General features: G+C 37.6%; 2 protein-coding genes and 1 long non-coding RNA gene across 3 annotated transcripts in view; 1 reads left to right on the forward strand and 2 right to left on the reverse strand.

Annotated features, from left to right (window-relative positions):
* The window catches only part of LOC135087175 (forkhead box protein F1-like), a 284,057-nt gene that overhangs the window by 175,203 nt on the left and 90,521 nt on the right, over positions 1–18,333 (forward strand). The window lies entirely within an intron of this gene.
* Positions 1,164–3,943, reverse strand: LOC135087176 (uncharacterized). Its single transcript, XM_063982017.1, has 2 exons — positions 3,721–3,943; positions 1,164–1,968 (listed from the first exon to the last, which is right to left on the reverse strand). The coding sequence occupies exons 1-2, from the start codon at positions 3,881–3,883 to the stop codon at positions 1,241–1,243; spliced, it is 891 nt and encodes a 296-aa protein (XP_063838087.1). The 5' UTR covers positions 3,884–3,943; the 3' UTR covers positions 1,164–1,240.
* LOC135086489 (uncharacterized) lies at positions 8,442–8,784 on the reverse strand. Its single transcript, XR_010260502.1, has 2 exons — positions 8,736–8,784; positions 8,442–8,581 (listed from the first exon to the last, which is right to left on the reverse strand). It is a non-coding gene; the product is annotated as an uncharacterized LOC135086489 (long non-coding RNA).

Raw genomic sequence — 18,333 nt, forward strand, 5'->3', positions numbered from 1 at the left:
ACGAACTATTTTATTTGGCCTCATACCTAGTAAGATGTTTACCATACTTGTACTCGAACCCAGGAATCGGAAACCAATTCAAGCAAGTTTAGGAAGTTCAGATGACGCACAGATGTAGGATAAAGTTATATGTATATCAGTGTGCTTACCATGAGTTTACGTAAGGTAAACTCGCTAGCGAGTGCGTCAAAAAAATCTATGAAGATTTTAGTTCTTGAAAGTAGCCGCTGGGGCGCTGTACAATCTGTCATACATTTATTGTCATTTTTTTACGCAGTCGCTAGCGAGCACACGTAACGTAAACTGGTAAGCACACAGTTTGCTATTAAACGGTTTTTTTTATCGATAAAAGCAGGTGCATTGACTCATCATCATCGTTTTGGCCACAAGCAATCACTGCTGGACATAGGCCTCCCCTAAAGATTTTCAGATTGGCCGGTTTATGAATGTACTGTGCTGGGTGAGTATCGGTACGCACTTCTCAGGTAATTGTATAGGGAAGAGTTACGCAAATTCAATGATAAAAACCATAATTTGCAATATTATAATGTATTTATAAAATACAATAGTCATTACAATAATTAGGTACATTGATGTAAATTTTTTTTAAAATATTGATGTCAAAAATTAAAATGAAATTATTAATCAAAAATACAAATTAATTACAATAGAATAGCAAAGTCTTTATTCGACACAAAATAAACAACAGACTTAAAATATAGCTACAAAGTAGGTAGGTATTTTGTGCCGAAAAGGCGCCCGCTCAGCATTTATGGAGATGCGCGTGCACACGCGCCTCTTCAGCCATTATCCGTTAAACTAAACACAAAATTAAACACTGACATTGAAAGGAGGGCGCCACTATCACACTAACCCAGTGTTCAGTTCCAAATGTTTACCACGTTGGGCAACTTTATAAAAATACTTATACTAAAAATAAAACAACTGTACAAATGCATTGAGAAAAATGGACAACATTGGAGGCAACATAGGTAAGGCGCCAACCTGATGAAGCAAATATATGGTCATGGCCAACCTGTGTGCACTGTGCACCGATACACGCAATACAGATTTATATTAATAAAATACGAAACACAAAAAACATTTTAAACATTTCAAAAAGTATCATAAAATAAAAAAATACAATTAACGTTCTTCTCTTCTTTCCTAAATAAATAAATAATACCAATTTTTTAAATAGGTATGCGAATGGGTGCTTTGCGGAGACGATTTATTATTATTATTGATTTGCGGCTTTCAACTTATCTAATTCTATTTGCGTAAATAAAGCGCAGATCCTACGCTGTATGTCCTTTTGTGTCTTAGGTGAAAACTTACTTGTGATATACTTAGCAAGATCACCAGAAAAATTTTTAGATTCTGGATCAATCAGCGGTTCAGTCTTTATTGGCGGACATAAAAAACCTTGTTTCACAGTACTGATATCTATTGGCATACATACAGCCTCTTGTTCCACAGTACTGGTCGTTTGTATATCAAATTCTGCAGGAGTATCAGAGCTTGGCTGAAATCTTGTAGAATTGTTTTCGTTCGCATCGGTGTCATCTATATCAGATTCCTCTGATTTAATTTCAGTTGTCACTGCTAAATTCATTTCATCAGATTGCGTGGTGTGTGATCTAGCAATTTCGATTTCTTCTGGAATTTCTTTTGCTTCTGGAATTGATGTTTGTGGTAAACTTCTTCTTGTATGAGATCTAAGCGTTGGTTTTCTAACACTTCTTATTTCTTCTTCACTAGTATCACTTAATGAATCATCGTCACTTACTGTGACGAGATCAGTTTTCTTGCGACCTAATGCCCTGTTGTATATTTTGTAGGAAATGCTACAATTTAGAAAACTTAGAGGTGATTCTTGAAACTGCAGAGTTTTTCTACGACTGTATACGTATATTGTGCCGAAGTAATCTTTCCTTAATTTTATCCAATTCTCTTTGCATCGATTTTCTGCGAACAAGTAATAAAAATAAATCAGTATTATAATGGCTGGTAGCAACATATTATAGGTATAGCCTGACCAGGAACATAAAAACCCTGGCATAGAGGCGCCTCAATTGCATTTGATAGTGCAACACTGAGTACAGTCGTACCTGTGTTAAATTAATAGGCTAACTTTATGTATCAGGATTCAGATAAATTGATATTTTCATAAATTAACGAAAAAATATTATTATAGGTAACCTGATTTAAATAAATTAAATGAAACCATCAATCGAGCTAGTAGATTTATTTTATTATTCATCAATAATCAAATTCAGAACTTGAATATTCAACTGCAATGTCTGCTCATGAACGCTTCAAACTCGGTACTTCTTTCCCAATCCCATAAAATTCAACACTTAGAAAGTGACAAATTTTTTAAAATAGGTAGTTGAAACAAACCACAGCTAATTTTCATAGTGGACTGTACTAACGATAAACATGTCAGTCAATTTGACAACCTTTGTCGGAAACATTATTCAATGAAAATATTGTCCGAACCCTTAGTATTTCTCTTCGACAAATACTTTAACACATTGTGAACCACTTTTCTTTCACGACTATAAAAATATTTTAGCAATTTAATTCATAAAACCAATTGCGCACATTTAAAATAAAGTTTGTTTACACTTTGACAGCAATAGACTGACATGCAAGGTGACATGTCAATGAAGTTTTCAGTTACTGTTGCCATTAAAAGAAATTAGTACCATTAGTTTTCCGCAACATGGCGAGGGTTTTTATGTTCCTGGTCAGGCTATACGTGGCATTATCCCTATTAGTGTTTATTGTGAAACATCTAAAACGTTAAAATAACGGTAATGTTAAAGCCAATAAGCTGCTGTCATAGTGACGTTGACGTAATGTAAATGTCCTTCCCCCTCAGGTTATCCTTAGTAAATATTAAGTGTATGTAATATGTATTTGGCTTTTTACTATTTATGTGAGATAAAAATGCTATGATGGGCAGCAGGGGTCGCGTTTATAGCAGAAAAGCTCATCGGGGGCCGCCTACGATGGTGATGGATGGTCATGTCATGAGACGCCCCGAGGACCATCACTGCTAAATAATAAGAAAAGAGGACGCCCACTGGCCATAGGCCTAGCGGTGCACGGTGGCTAAGGACTCAGGACGTGCCCAGACAAATATTTCGACAACCTAGGACAGACTGTCCTGGCGCCTCGGAACAAGAGCCGACTCCAAATAATGGGAAAAAGGGCTAGGGAAAAGAAGAAAGAAGAAGAGACTAGGTATTTGACTGATCTGTTCTGCATTGTGGAGTTCTCACATTTCACTTTTGGCTATAAATAATAATAAGGCAAAATAACTGAATCCACAAAAAAAAACAACAAAGAGATTAGGGTTAGTAGTAGTTTCGCACGATTTTCCTTTGCACGAACGTGCGAAACGTCCCCTTTCAATAATATTTTTTTTAGTAGGCGTTTCGCCCGGATGTATTAAAAGCATTCAAATCGCGAGCGAATCGACTCTTTTTTGAACTAGTAGTATGCGATTACTAGTTCTCAAAGGGGTCGATTCGCACCCGTTTTTAATACTTCTGATAAAACCGGGCGAAACGCGTACTAAAAAAATTATTATTGAAAGAGGACGTTTCGCACATTCGTGCGAAGGAAAATCGTGCGAAACTACTACTAACCCAGAGATTAACATAATAATATCAACGATATTGTTATTACCATAAGATTGAAATCACTTACCCGACATTCCTGCTTCTTCAGCGATGGCTGCCCAACATTTCTCCCTCGCATCATCCTTTGATTTATAATCCTTCTTGTGAATTATTGGATACTTCTTCACAGCTTTAATAAGTGCGAGCTTATCCGGCTGCCACATTTGTGGTCTAATCTTCTTTTTTGGCATGTTATGTGAGTTTTCTTATGTTATTGTATTTATTGTAACACGTCACTGAGGTCACGTGGACTCCGAGTAGCCAAATGCTGTGTTTGTGCGGGAATCGACGCGGCGTGACGGCCGGGTTGTCAGCGCATCGCAGCGCCATGCGGCAATACTATCGATAGATGAGTTAAGTTATCGATAAATAAAACTTGAAAATCATTCGATGCATACATCATCATCATTTCAGCCATAGGACGTCCACTGCTGAACATAAGCCTCCCCAATGCTTTCCATGTTGATCGATCCGGCCTGCGTCCAGCGCTTCTCTGCTACCTTTATGATGTCATCGGTCCATCCATACATACATTGCAGAAAATAAGCCAGCTAAGTAATTAAGAGTTTCAAAAACTATGAAAACATCTAGGAAGTTGTCAAAATGTTGACTATTGTATCGCATAATGTTTACATTATCCGTTTTATTCAAATATCTAAAAAGTTCCTAGTTTCATCGCAATATTTTTTTTGCAATTGCGTATTACAATACTATTTATAATGTCATAGTGTCACTGTTGGAAACCGACAGGTGGACCAACCTTTTTTTTTATATTTTGTCTATGTTTTTATACTTTTTTTATTCTTTTTGATACCTTTTGTTTTTTAAGTTTGAAGTTAATGTTTTTGGTAGCTGGGCATTTTATACAAAAATAACCCAAGGTATTTCGTTATTTTTGCCCACCCGAGCGGCTGTCCACCACAGTCGCAATATTCTAACCACGTACCCCCTTATTAATAAAAGTTACTCCCTAGTTGAACCCACCACTTTAAAACAAAGTTCAACGATATCGAATTTTGTATTAATAAGGGGGTAGTGTCAAGGACACAATATTGTCGACAATCTGCTACTACCGCTTGTTGCTACATCCCCAAGATGTGTCAAAATACGATCGAGCTGGCGCGCAAGCGTACCCGAGGGTGGCCGAGCCACGCCGAAGTGTGACCGAAGTCACCCTTAGCATCGCCGTGTGACGTCAGATCGTTTCTATTAAGTCGGCCGTTTGGTGTAGTGGTTCAGAACGGACTACTATGCCGAGAGGTCCCGGGTTCGATTCCCGGCCGGGCAGAAATTGAAATGATGAATTTTAATTTCTGTGACGGGTCTGGGTGTGACTATGTATAATATTTATGTATTTAAAAAAAAAAAGTATATTAGTAGTATATCCGTTAAGCTAGCACCCATAACACAAGCATTAAGTTGCTTACTTTGGGGCTAGCTGGCGCTGTGTGAAATTGTCCAAAGATTTATTAAGATTTATTAACGCGCGAAACAGTACTCTGTGTGTTGTGCACAAGGCTCACTCTCTAATCGCTTTCATATCACGGGGTTTTTATTCATTTTCGAGAGAACAGGCTGGCAGGCAACAGACAAGAATTTCAGGCTTTTAGCTTGTTGTTGTTGTTGTTGTTGTTGTTCTATTTGCATTGTTGGGCACAGGCGATCGAGATTAAGGCTGGGTGCACCATCTCACTTTAACTTTGACAGTTGTCAAATATCTGTCAAACTCCATATAAAAAGACCGGTTATCGTTAGCCTAGGCGCAGACTACCAACTAGTTTACCTAAAAAATCTTACAAAAACATATCGTAAACTAATGTAAACCAAACTGATATTGCGCTGTGTATATCCCTAAATAAATAAATAAATTAATTTGCAATTACCTTTTAATTAATACTAATTAGTAAAATCTACTCATGATAACATGCAGTGTAGGTACTTACATACTCACATACGCTCACACACACTCATACAATCTATCTCCACTGTAGTATAACTTACTTGTTGTTGTTTTGTATTATGTAAGTAAATTACCAACACTTCTTTACAATCCACCACAGCATGTAATAGTTTTCATTCAGTTTTTTGTAAATTCTTCTTGCTTAAATAAATATTTATTAATTTTTTGCATAAACGCTACGGAAAATCCCTATTTCCCCGGTTCCCAGAATACACTTGCATATTCTGAGAAAATTTATGACGTCAATACAACTGTGTCTCCCAGGGTAACACCTGTACCAGGATAGCATAAACTGCGAGGAGGTCACTCACTGCTGGAGCGAAATATTATACAACTAGCTACGTACCATTTGGTTCATAGGATTTCTGTTTTTCTATAGAATTTTATAAGTTATATGTAAATCATTATTTAAGTAAAAATAATGTGATATTTATAGTTTTTACATAAAGGTTACAGGCTTTAATTCTGTTAGGGATATATTAAGTCCGCTACAGAGCAATAAACACAGTGGTTGGTAGTAACATAATAAATATATTGGTATCAAAGCACACGTAGAATATTTACAATAGAGAGTTCGGCACAGCCATTACACAGCTAAAGACAACATCACATTTGAATATAAATGACAGTTCTATCATAGCGGTTCCAGCTAGCCAGCTCTACGTTATACAGCATGAAGGTGCTCATCAACACACCCCCTCAACTCATGCTTTATACAAGGCACTAGAGTACGCGCAACCCTAACCCTTTACTCAGCAAGTGATGCCTTATACGAGGCAAAGGTTTGGTGAAAATATCTGCCAGCATATTTTCAGTTGCCAAATGTTCTAAAGTTATCGACTTATTGTCACGCAGCACATCCCTTATAAAGAAATGCCTAATGTCGATGTGCTTACTTTTCGCGTGATAAACACCGTGATCTTCAGCTATACAGATAGCAGCCAAGTTATCAGCATGCATGCTTACCTTAGACCAATGGTGAAGACCAAGTTCCTTCAGTAAGCCATTCAAATACACTGCTTCTTTCATAGCTTCCGCTAAACTTACAAATTCAGCCTCACAAGTCGACGTCGCAACGATGCGTTGCTTTTGTGATGCCCATGAGATACCTGCTCCGCCTAAAATGAAAACATAGCCGGTAAAAGATCGTCTATCTGTTTCACAGTTACCCCAATCTGCATCCGCATAACCTTGAATGCACTTACCCATCGGTTTAAATGTTAAACCCTGAGTAATCGTACCTTTTAGGTACCTAAGGATCCGCTTTGCAGCTCTCCAATGAGTTTCCTGAGGATTCTCTGAAAATTGTGCGAGTTTTGCCGTCGCGTTCGCGATATCTGGTCTAGTCGCTACGCTCAAGAACATAAGTGCCCCTATGAGTTCTCGGAACGGAAAAGACTTTCCTCCTTCATCCTTCTCTTTGCCACTCATAGCTATCTTTCCCATCTCCATTGGAGTTTGTACAGGACTACAGTCCTCCATGTTAAATCTCTTCAAAATGGTCTTTACATATCTCTCCTGTGACATGTGATATTCATTACCATTTTTCTTTATGTCGATCCCTAGACAAAAGGTTGCTTGGCCAAAGTCCTTTAGTTCAAACCTCTTTGTCAGTTCCTGCTTGAATTTATTTATGGTTTCTCTCTTGCGTGAAGCAATTAATATATCATCAACATAGATAACGACAAATAGGTCTGCTCCATTATTGTCACATTTATGATACATACAAGGTTCACTCACTGTTGGTCTCAAACCCATTTCTCTAAGTTTCATGTCCAGCTTCATATTCCACTGTCTTCCAGCTTGCTTGAGACCATATAACGACTTCTTCAAAAGACAGGTGTCACCCCCTGCTTTCATATTCTCAAGCATTTTCACAGCTCTTTTGCCTATTTCGCTTTTTCTGCCATCCAAGCTTATCAGCTTTTCTAAACTTTCTTTCAGCAGTTCTGGAATTCTCATATAAATATTCTCATCAAGATCTCCATTTAAATAAGCAGTATTTATATCTATCTGATCTATGTCCATGCCCATTTCAGCTGCTAAAGCAATCAATAGACGAACCGTTGCTATCCTAGCAACTGGGGCGAATGTCTTGAAGTAATCCAGACCATGTTGTTGACTATATCCTTTCGCGACAAGCCTGGCCTTCTTCTTTTCTGTTAAATCAACATTTACCTTCGTTGTTAACACATATCGACATCCAATGACATTTCGATCAGGTGGTTTCTTTACTATTTTCCATGTATCATTCTTCACTAAACTTCTTAACTCTGATAAAATTGCTTCTTCCCATTTGACTTTTTCATCACTTCCCAAAGCTTTCTTCAAAGTTGTCTCAATAGCTCCAGCAAAATCATCACAGTCACCATATTCTTCTTCCTGTGACTCACTGTCACTATTCTCTGTTTCTCTAACTTCAACCATATTAAAGATTTTTCGGGGGCGCCCAACGTGTCCTCTCTCAATCCTAGGTCTTCCAGGGCCTCTTTTCAAAGTGATATTCCAGTCAAATGTCTCATTTCTATCAGTAGTACTAGTAACTTCCGTATCTTCTGTGTTTAGTTCGTTTCTGAACGGTACATCTTGAGATCGATCTATTGGAACTTGAATATTCGAAGGTTGATCACTAAAGTGTGAACTACATTGTCTGTTGGACAATTCAAACTCGATAGTCTTCCTTTTATCAACACTATCTTGTTCACATTGCAGCTCAATAGATGGTTCTTTCAAAACTACACTTTCAGTTTTCTTATCTTCCTGAAACTTGACGTCTCTTGACACCACTATTTTTCTTTTCTCGGATATCCACACCCTATAGCCACCAGATTCAGCCGGGTAGCCCACAAAAATGCCGGGAGAACTTCGTGCTGCGAACTTATCCTTTCCTGGCTCCTTTTCCAAAACATGAACTTTCGCACCGAATGTTCTGAAATAACCAATATTTACAGGTTTATTAAACAATTTTTCATATGGAATTTCTCCATTCAAGCTGCTAGTCGGACATCTGTTACGCAAATAACACGCGGTTGCAATAGCTTCCGCCCAAAAACTTGCTGGTAGACCAGAGGATAATAACATACATCTTGCCTTCTCCAGTAAGGTGCGATTCATCCGTTCTGCAATTCCATTACTATGCGGTGAATACGGCGTAGTCAACCTCCTTTTTATTCCATTTTCTTGTAAAAATTTCGAAAAATCACTATTCACAAATTCCTTGCCATTATCGGAATGGAAATATTTTATTTGTTTACCTGTCAAATTCTCGATCTGACATTTAAATATTTTAAACTTTGACAAGACGTCTCTTTTATTTTTCAACATAAAAACTTCACACCAACGAGTACAATCATCAATAAATGTAACAAAATATTTGTTTCCCGCATTTGATTGAACTCTCATTGGGCCTACCACATCAGAATAAATTATTTTTAACTTTTCGTCACATGGCTGACTGGACTTCACAAAAGGCAACGCAACCATCTTTCCCTTAGCACACACATCACAATCGCGCAATTCAGTATCAGACTTGGTGGCGTCTATACCCGATTTCTTCAGTACTTTCATAAGATCCCTAGCATTCAAATGTCCCATACGCTCATGCCATCTACACAAATCCACATCCTTATCTGATACTACAGATGCCGAAGCATCCTGCTCTCTCAGGTAATACAAATTACCTCTACGATCAGCAGTCAACTTAACTTCACCATCCTTAGTTGCATATGCTACATCACGTTTAAAAGTGACTATACAACCTCGATCAGTAAGTTTAGAAATCGAAATTAAGTTACTACGTAGATCAGGAACTAACAACGTATCTTCAAATTGGATTTTTCGCGTAATATCATCGTTACATGCTAATATCTTGACAGTACCCTTACCTTGCACGGTTGTCAAAGAATCAGTGGCTAATTTCAATTGTTGGTTACTTGGCAATATTTTATCAAACCTGCTTGCGTTGTTACACATGTGCGAGCTGCAACCGCTATCAAACAACCATTCCTGATGAAGACGCTTGGAATCAATAGCTGAACAGTTATCTGAAACATGATACACAGTTAAAGCTTCATGTTCTACAGTCGAACACGACTCAACGCAACTAGATTCTGAAGGTTTCTGTTCTGAAGCCTGAGAAGACTTCTTTTTCTTGCAATCGGATGCCTTATGTCCAAAGTTATGACATTTGAAACATTTATACTTAAATTTTGTTTCAGGTCCAGTCCCATTCTTCTTCTGATGTTTATTTATATACATAGCTCCTTCTATCCTCTCAACTTGGGTATTGCCTCTCGAACTGTATTCTTCGATAATTTTCACCCTAAGTTGTTCAGGCTTTGGCAGCTCGTCTCTACTTTCAATGGCGCATCTGAAGTTCTCATAGCTTGCTGGTAAACTATACAGCAACATAATCGCTAAAAGATCATCATGGATCACGATGTCCATTTCTTCTAACTTATCGACAGCTTCAAAAAATAAATCAAGATGTTCGCATACGTTCTGATCCTCAATCATCTTGTGTAGCATGAGCCTTTTCATCAGGGTCGCTTTTTTCGCAGGTCCACGTGATACGAACAGACTCTCTAATTTCAGCCAAACCTCTCGTGCAGTCTTCAATCTTTTCACATGATGAACAACACTCGGACCCAATGACAAAATCAACTCCGATCTTGCCTTTCTGTCAGCAAAATCCCATGCTGTTGATAATGTCTCATCCGTGGGTTTTGACTTTTCTCCACTTACATATTCCCAAAAATCATTTCTGATCAATAGGGCTTCTACTTGCACTTTCCAACTATCATAGTTGTCTTTTCTCAATAACTCAATACGTACATTCGACATTCTGTTCACGTCACTTTATACGAAATTATTTTCACGGCAAACTATTTTAAAATGTTACTTTGCTCTGGGGCACTGGGCCCATAACCCTTGTTAGGGATATATTAAGTCCGCTACAGAGCAATAAACACAGTGGTTGGTAGTAACATAATAAATATATTGGTATCAAAGCACACGTAGAATATTTACAATAGAGAGTTCGGCACAGCCATTACACAGCTAAAGACAACATCACATTTGAATATAAATGACAGTTCTATCATAGCGGTTCCAGCTAGCCAGCTCTACGTTATACAGCATGAAGGTGCTCATCAACAAATTCCTACCTACTGCTGTCTTTTCACGTATCATTTCGATAGGAGGAAGTTTGGTTTAAACTTCAAAATAGGTAATAGATGAATACCGCGGAGGTGACGATCGAATCCGCATAAAAACGAAATCGGAACAAAATCGGGCGATTGTTAATACGCAGTGACTCCAGTGATCAAAACGCTTGCATGTCGTTAAAGTTTTGTTACGTGAATTAGGCCAGGTAATCAAAAAGAGCACGTTGTATTGACAGTAGGTACTATGACAAACAGCGTCGGCGTCTCAGCATACTCGTAGCTCGGGCATCCAGATAAGCGTCCAGTGCTCTTAATAAATCTGGATGCCTGGTACTAATCCCGCATGTACTCATGGTCCGTGATGCTTTACCGACCGTCACTGGTTTGCTATTGGTCATATAAAAACGTCAACACACCTGGCTTTGTGTGCGTGAAATCAGATTAATAGGTGAAAATAGGTCAGACATTATCAGTGGCTGCCAGACGTCATGATTTTATTTTTATTTATCTCCTTCCAGTTTATGTATCCCTGGTAGGGTAATTACGCCGGTTTTCCGTCCAGCTCCTGTTTTCGTCCATTTGACCGACTTGCCATAAACAAATACGGAAAATTAGAATACAAACCTAACTTTCCGTGCAAGTTTGGACTTGTTACAATCTATAATATCTAAGTAACAGTTCTGCCAGCATGAAAATGTAATTTGACAAGTAATAACTCCAAAAAAATCTACGGAAGTTTCTGCTGCACACAGGTGAATGGAAAACGTCGTCAAGTTAGAAAAAAAACGTGCCGGTAGGGAACTTTCATGGTATGTTTAATTACTGTTTTAGCTACTTTACGTAATGTTTTTGGCACGTATGTCTAATTATTAGCATAATAAACACTGTTTTGAGGGTTTATTAAAGTTTTTGTATAGAAATCTTAGATAATTAAGTGGACTAATACTAGCATAACAATTTTGCAAGATTTTGCTTTTCGTCCACGTGGACGGAAACCCGTACACCTAGTTAATATTTTTAATAATCATTTTACTTCAATAGACCTACAAAATACAATGTTTTTTCTTCCAATATGATCTTTATTGCTATTACATTAAACATTTTAGTTTACGTCCACTTTTTAACAGTGATAAACCCATAAAAACCGTTAAAAAGATGTGGACGAAAACAAAAAACAGCTTTAAACGTTGTTGTGTTTTCGTCCATGACGTCATGAGCAAGCACTGGGGTGGACGAAAACCAAAATTAGCTATTCCTGTAGATTAGTTTTCGTCCATTTGTCCTTCGACCTATTGCAATATTTTCCTAAATTTATGTAAGAAACTTATTTAAATCTTTTTGATATCATTTGAAAGCTAACAAAATTACCTTTCAAATGATATACCATAATCCATAGTTACTGTATTGTAGAATTGGTTTTAAGTTAATAATTCAACTGCACCTTTTTTTCTACACAGTGGTCGAAAACTAGCGTACACTAGGACGAAAACTGATTTTTTTGGACGAAAACTAGTGAAATCGCCTCTTTTGCATAAAATATTTTTTATAAAAAAACCCGTGGTATTTACTTATTGTCATTTAATATTAACGTAAAGTAGACTATATAAGGACTAAAATGACATATGATAGATATGAGTAAGGGTATTTTAAGATATTAATTTCGCATCACAAAGTTGGCAACTCCGATAATTGGACGAAAACTAGCGCACTTACCCTACTTTTAGTAGTTACGCAGCTATCTTTAACAATGTTACATCATGAAATGGATGAAGTTACTTTAGGAACTGTTGTTCAAGCTACAACAACTTGAACTCGCAAATTATTTATTTTTAAGTATTAATATCACCTAGCAGGCACAATAACAGTCTTGATGTTATATTAATGTGAAGATTTTTAATTACGAGGATTATTAATATTCTTATGTGCGACAACCTAAATTTATTTTTAATAGCTAGTTAGTTACATATTCTATGGCGTACAACCATGACTGCTGTCTTAATTTCACCATTGGTAAAAGGGTTTTTCACAACACGACATCTATTTTTTTATTTAAGTTTCATTAATTCTTTTTATTTTATTGATTTATTGGAACTTGTGTCTAAAGAGAAATAAAAAGGGAGCAGGGAATTTCAATTCAAGTCAGGAAAGAACATAACTGCACATACGCTAGGTAGGCAAAAGTACCAGGAGAGTATAAACTTCGTCTCCTAGTACTGATCCAGCTTTCAAAGCAGGCGTCCTTAGCAACGGTTACTAAGGACGCGTCTCGTAACCAAGATGATTTTCGTCTAATGCGCATGCGCAGTACCGCTTCGGTTACTAAGGACGATTCTCGTAAACAAGGCACAACCCGTGGATTTGACCTCTTCGGTTTTATGAAATCCTGGTAGCCACAAGCAACAGGCAAGCAACAGGTGGTTGCAGCGATCAATACTGGTCCAATTAGGCCGGAAAGTTTACGCATATTGGGTTAGCGCCCTAAGTTAGCGCCGTCGCTTGGGAGCTCAGTGCCTCAGTCAGATAAGCGTCCAGTGCTCTTAATAAATCTGGATGCCTGGTACTAATACCGCATGTACTCATGGTCTGTGATGCTTTACCGACCGCTACTGGTTTGCTATTAGAGTAAGAGCTAGTAAACTATTTAACGCCAGATCTACATCATTTTATGAAAGCTGAAAGTTTGTCAGCGTATGCTCCCAATATAGGATAGAATGTTGGTGAATCATGAAGTTTGGCTTTGGCAGCTATCTTAAAAAAACTGTCTGGCAAGGAGTTGGAACTGTCAAAACTGTCTGCCTGATGATGAAACTACTTCTAATTATTGCTCAAATAATCATATATAAAAATCAGCTTTTACAGTGGTTTTTTCTGTATATTCAATAGACTGGAAGTTTTCTTACGTTATACCAATGGTTATACCAAAAAATCAGATTTTTATGCATAATATTTGGGCAATGATTATAAATTGTTTCCACATCAGCCAGATAGTTTTGACAGTTCCAACTCTTTGCCAGACAGTTTTTTTAAGATAGCTGCCAACGCCAAACTTCATGATTCACCAACATTCTATCCTATATTGGGAGCATACGCTGACAAACTTTAAGCTTTTATAAAATGACGTAGGTCTGGCGTTCACTAGCTCTTAGTCTATATTGGCTATTTTTCATATAAATACGTCTACACACCTGGCTTTGTGTGCGTGAAATCAGAATAAAAGGTGAAATAGGTCAGACATTTTATCAGTGGCTAACTAACATACGTCACGATTTTATTTTGATGTGAATATCCTTAAAGTCTATGTATCCCTGGTACTCCTAGTAGTTACTTAGCTATCTTTAACAATGTTAGATCATGGAATGGATGAAGTTATACTCGTACGGTAACACACCTGGCTTTGAGTGTGTGAAATCAGAATAATAGGTCAGATAGATTCAGTGGCACACAGACGTCACGATTTTATTTTAATTTGAATCTCCTTCCAGTTTATATATGCCTGGTACTTTTAGTAGTTACGTAGCTATTCATACAATGTTGTTAGAGTTTATTCTACCACTTCTTCATCGTGATTAATATACATACATAGGTACCTCCACAAAATTACACCTCTCTAGCACAGCTCTAGTCTAGTGCCAATAGTTTCAAAGCAAAACCTCCGACGGACAGACAGAGAGACATGACGAAACTATAAGGGTTCCTTATCAGGACTACGGAACCCTAATAAAAATGGAGCAGGGATTTTCAATTCAAGTCAGGAACATAACTGCATATACGCTAGGTAGGCAAAAGTACCAGGAGGCTATAAACTTCGTCTCCTAATACTTATCTAGCTTTCGAAGCAGGCGTCCTTAGCAACGGTTACTAAGGACGCGCCTCGTAACCAAGATGATTTTCGTCCAATGCGCATGCGCAGTACCGCTTCGGTTACTAAGGACGCTTCTCGTAACCAAGGCACAACCCGTGGATTCGACCTCTTCGGTTTTATGAAATCCTGGTAGCCACAAGCAACAGGCAAGCAACAGGTGGTTGCAGCGATCAATACTGGTCCAATTAGTCCGGCAATTTACGCATATTGGGTTAGCGCCCTTAGTTAGCGCCGTCGTTTGGGAGCTCAGTACCTCAGTGTGGCCTCAGTCAGATAAGCGTCCAGTGCTCTTAATAAATCTGGATGCCTGGTACTAATACCGCATGGACTCATGGTCCGTGATACTTTACCGACCGCTACTTATTTGCTATTAGAGTAAGAGCTAGTGAACACCAGATCTACGTCATTTTATAAAAGCTGAAAGTTTGACAGCGTATATTCCCATTAAAGGACAGAATGTTGGTGAATCATGAAGTTTGGCTTTAGCAGCTATCCTAAAAAAACTGTCTGGCAAGGAGTTGGAACTGTCAAAACTGTCTGGCTGATGATGAAACTACTTCTAATCTTCAGACAGTTTTTTTAGGATAGTTGCCAAAGCCACGATGACCAAAACTTCATGATTAATCAGCATTCTAACCTATATTAGGAGCATACGCTGACAAACTTTCAGCTTTTATAAAATGACGTAGGTCTCGCGTTCACTAGCTCTTAGTCTATATTGGTTATTGGTCATATAAATACGTCAACACACCTGGCTTTGTGTGCGTGAAATCAGAGTAATAGGTGAAATAGGTCAGACATTATCGGCAGTGGCGGCGTAAGGCGTGGGCGACGTGGGCCACCGCCTACGGCCTCGCGGTACAAGGGGCCTCGCGCATCAAAAATTTTGAAAAAATGTATACAAGGTGGAGATGACAATATCACAATACGACAATAAATGCAAACATTGACTATTAAATATAAATTCTTGATAGCTAAACAATGTAGTTAAAAATAAAAATATATTTTTTTCCAAAAAAATTCAGCCATAATCAGACTCAAAATTAAGCAACAACACGGTTTTAAGTGACGAACATTATTCTTTGGCGCAATATTCCTTTAAAAATAATCACTGAATCAAGAAATCAGAAACTGTCAATGAATAGACCAATGACCCGTTTTTTTTTATCTACTATACAGGGTGGCCAAAACAGTGAGGTCTAAAAGAAAAATTTAGATTCCTTACATCAAGGTGTACCTAAATCACCCCCATGTATATAATACGATTGTGCTTAGTTTAGGGGATAGAGTTAATTTTGTGATATTTTAAAATTTTATGACCTAGTAGGCTTTAAACATTTTTATCTTTTTTTTGGGTTGACTTTTTCCAGATTTCTTTTTTTCGACAGATTTGTTATTAATTGCAGATGTTTGAAAAAAATAATCACCTTCCTATCTTTGATTCAAGATACAAAAGTTTTGCTAGAAACATTAAAATTATGCTTTTATCAGAACACTATCAAATTTTCAACTTAAAAGTTTAAGTAAAAAAAAGAACTTCTATAGGTCCAAAACCATTTTAAAAACTGCGCCGTTTCCTGAACATTCATAATAATACAAAAAAACATGTACTTAATGGGCCACTATTTCCTGTAATCGGTTCACTAAAGTGGTAAGTCGGAGATTCCGTTACATGTTTTTGACTTTCTTAGAGTGAATTAATATTGGGAATCCTCTAAGTTTACATTACGTAGAACAGATTTAGAGCAGTAACTGGACAGAACATGTTTTTATTCTCAACGAGGAAGCTCTTGCCCTTCATCACACCTGGTGGAAACTGATGATTAGGCTGAAGGTGGAAGGGAACATCAACTACAGAGGAACTATGGCTTCCTACCTCCAAATGCGGGAATACAGTAATGCTATTAACATTATTGTTATAGTGACAGACTTAGGAAAATAGAGTTGCAGGCCAGGCAGACTTAGATCAAACCCTACCACCAACCAAACCGAGCAGAAAATTTCACCTCCACTGGGAATCAAACCCGGGACCTCTGAAGCTTACCTCTTACCACTTGAAGACAGAGGCATTTGTTACATTTTACTATTACCCTTGAAATACCTACTACAGTGAGAAGAAGAAGGATATATTTGGTTTATGTTCATTAAAACCTACTTAAAATAACAATGTGTTCCGGAATTTGGAGGTAGGAAGCCATAGTTCCTTTGTAGTTGAAGTTCCCTTCCACCTTCAGCCTAATCATCAGTTTCCACCAGGTGTGATGAAGGGCAAGAGCTTCCTCGTTGAGAATAAAAACATGTTCTATCCAGTTACTGCTCTAAATCTGTTCTACGTAATGTAAACTTAGAGGATTCCCAATATTAATTCACTCTAAGAAAGTCAAAAACATGTAACGGAATCTCCGACTTACCACTATAGTGGACCGATTACAGGAAATAGTGGCCCATTAAGTACATGTTTTTTTGTATTATTATGAATGTTCAGGAAACGGCGCAGTTTTTAAAATGGTTTTGGACCTATGGAAGTTCTTTTTTTTACTTAAACTTTTAAGTTGAAAATTTGATAGTGTTCTGATAAAAGCATAATTTTAATGTTTCTAGCAAAACTTTTGTATCTTGAATCAAAGATAGGAAGGTGGTTATTTTTTTCAAACATCTGCAATTAATAACAAATCTGTCGAAAAAAAGAAATCGGAGAAAAGTCACCCCGAAAAAAAGATAAAAATGTTTAAAGCCTACTAGGTCACAAAATTTTAAAATATCACAAAATTAACTCTATCTCCTAAACTAAGCATAATCGTATTACATACATGGGGGTGATTTAGGTACACCTTGATGTAAGGAATCTAAATTTTTCTTTTAGACCTCACTGTTTTGGCCACCCGTATGTATAAAAATAAGTCGGGTTTTCCTCCCTGACGCTATAACTCCAGAACGCACGAACCGATTTCCACGGTTTTGCATTCGTTGGAAAGGTCTCGGGCTCCGTGAGGTTTATAGCAAAGAAAATTCGGGAAAAGGGGGTAAAACGGGATCCACGCGTACGAAGTCGCGGGCGGCCGCTAGTTATTTCATAAAATCCGTCTTCAGGTCGCCACAGAACAAGGCCTCGCGAAATCTGTCTTGCCCACATCAAATTTAGGTCTTGCCCCGCCACTGATTATCGGTAGCTAACATACGTCACGATTTTATTTTGATGTGAATCTCCTTCCAGTTTATGTATCCCTGGTAATCCTAGTAGTTGCGTAGCTATCTTTAACAATGTAAGATCATGGAATGGATGAAGTTATACTCGTACGGTAACACACCTGGCTTTGAGTGTGTGAAATCAGAATAATAGGTCAGATAGATTCAGTGGCACACAGACGTCACGATTTTATTTTAATTTGAATATCCTTCCAGTTTATATATCCCTGGTACTTTTAGTAGTTACGTAGCTATTTATACAATGTTGTTAGAGTTTATTCTACCACTTCTTCATCGTGATTAATATACATACATAGGTACCTCCACAAAATTACACCTCTCTAGCACAGCTCTAGTCTAGTGCCAATAGTTTCAAAGCAAAACCTCCGACGGACAGACAGAGAGACATGACGAAACTATAAGGGTTCCTTATCAGGACTACAGAACCCTAATAAAAATGGAGCAGGG

The sequence above is a fragment of the Ostrinia nubilalis genome, chromosome Z (genome assembly GCF_963855985.1).
Source record: "Ostrinia nubilalis chromosome Z, ilOstNubi1.1, whole genome shotgun sequence".
Classification (NCBI taxonomy): domain Eukaryota; kingdom Metazoa; phylum Arthropoda; class Insecta; order Lepidoptera; family Crambidae; genus Ostrinia; species Ostrinia nubilalis.

Excerpts from the sequence above, each read along its gene's own strand:
- LOC135087176 (XM_063982017.1), bottom strand. The coding sequence starts at position 3,883 with ATGCCAAAAAAGAAGATTAGACCACAAATGTGGCAGCCGGATAAGCTC. Across the intron at positions 1,969-3,720 it reads TGAAGAAGCAGGAATGTCGG|AAAATCGATGCAAAGAGAAT; the intron begins GTAAGTGATTTC and ends ACTTGTTCGCAG.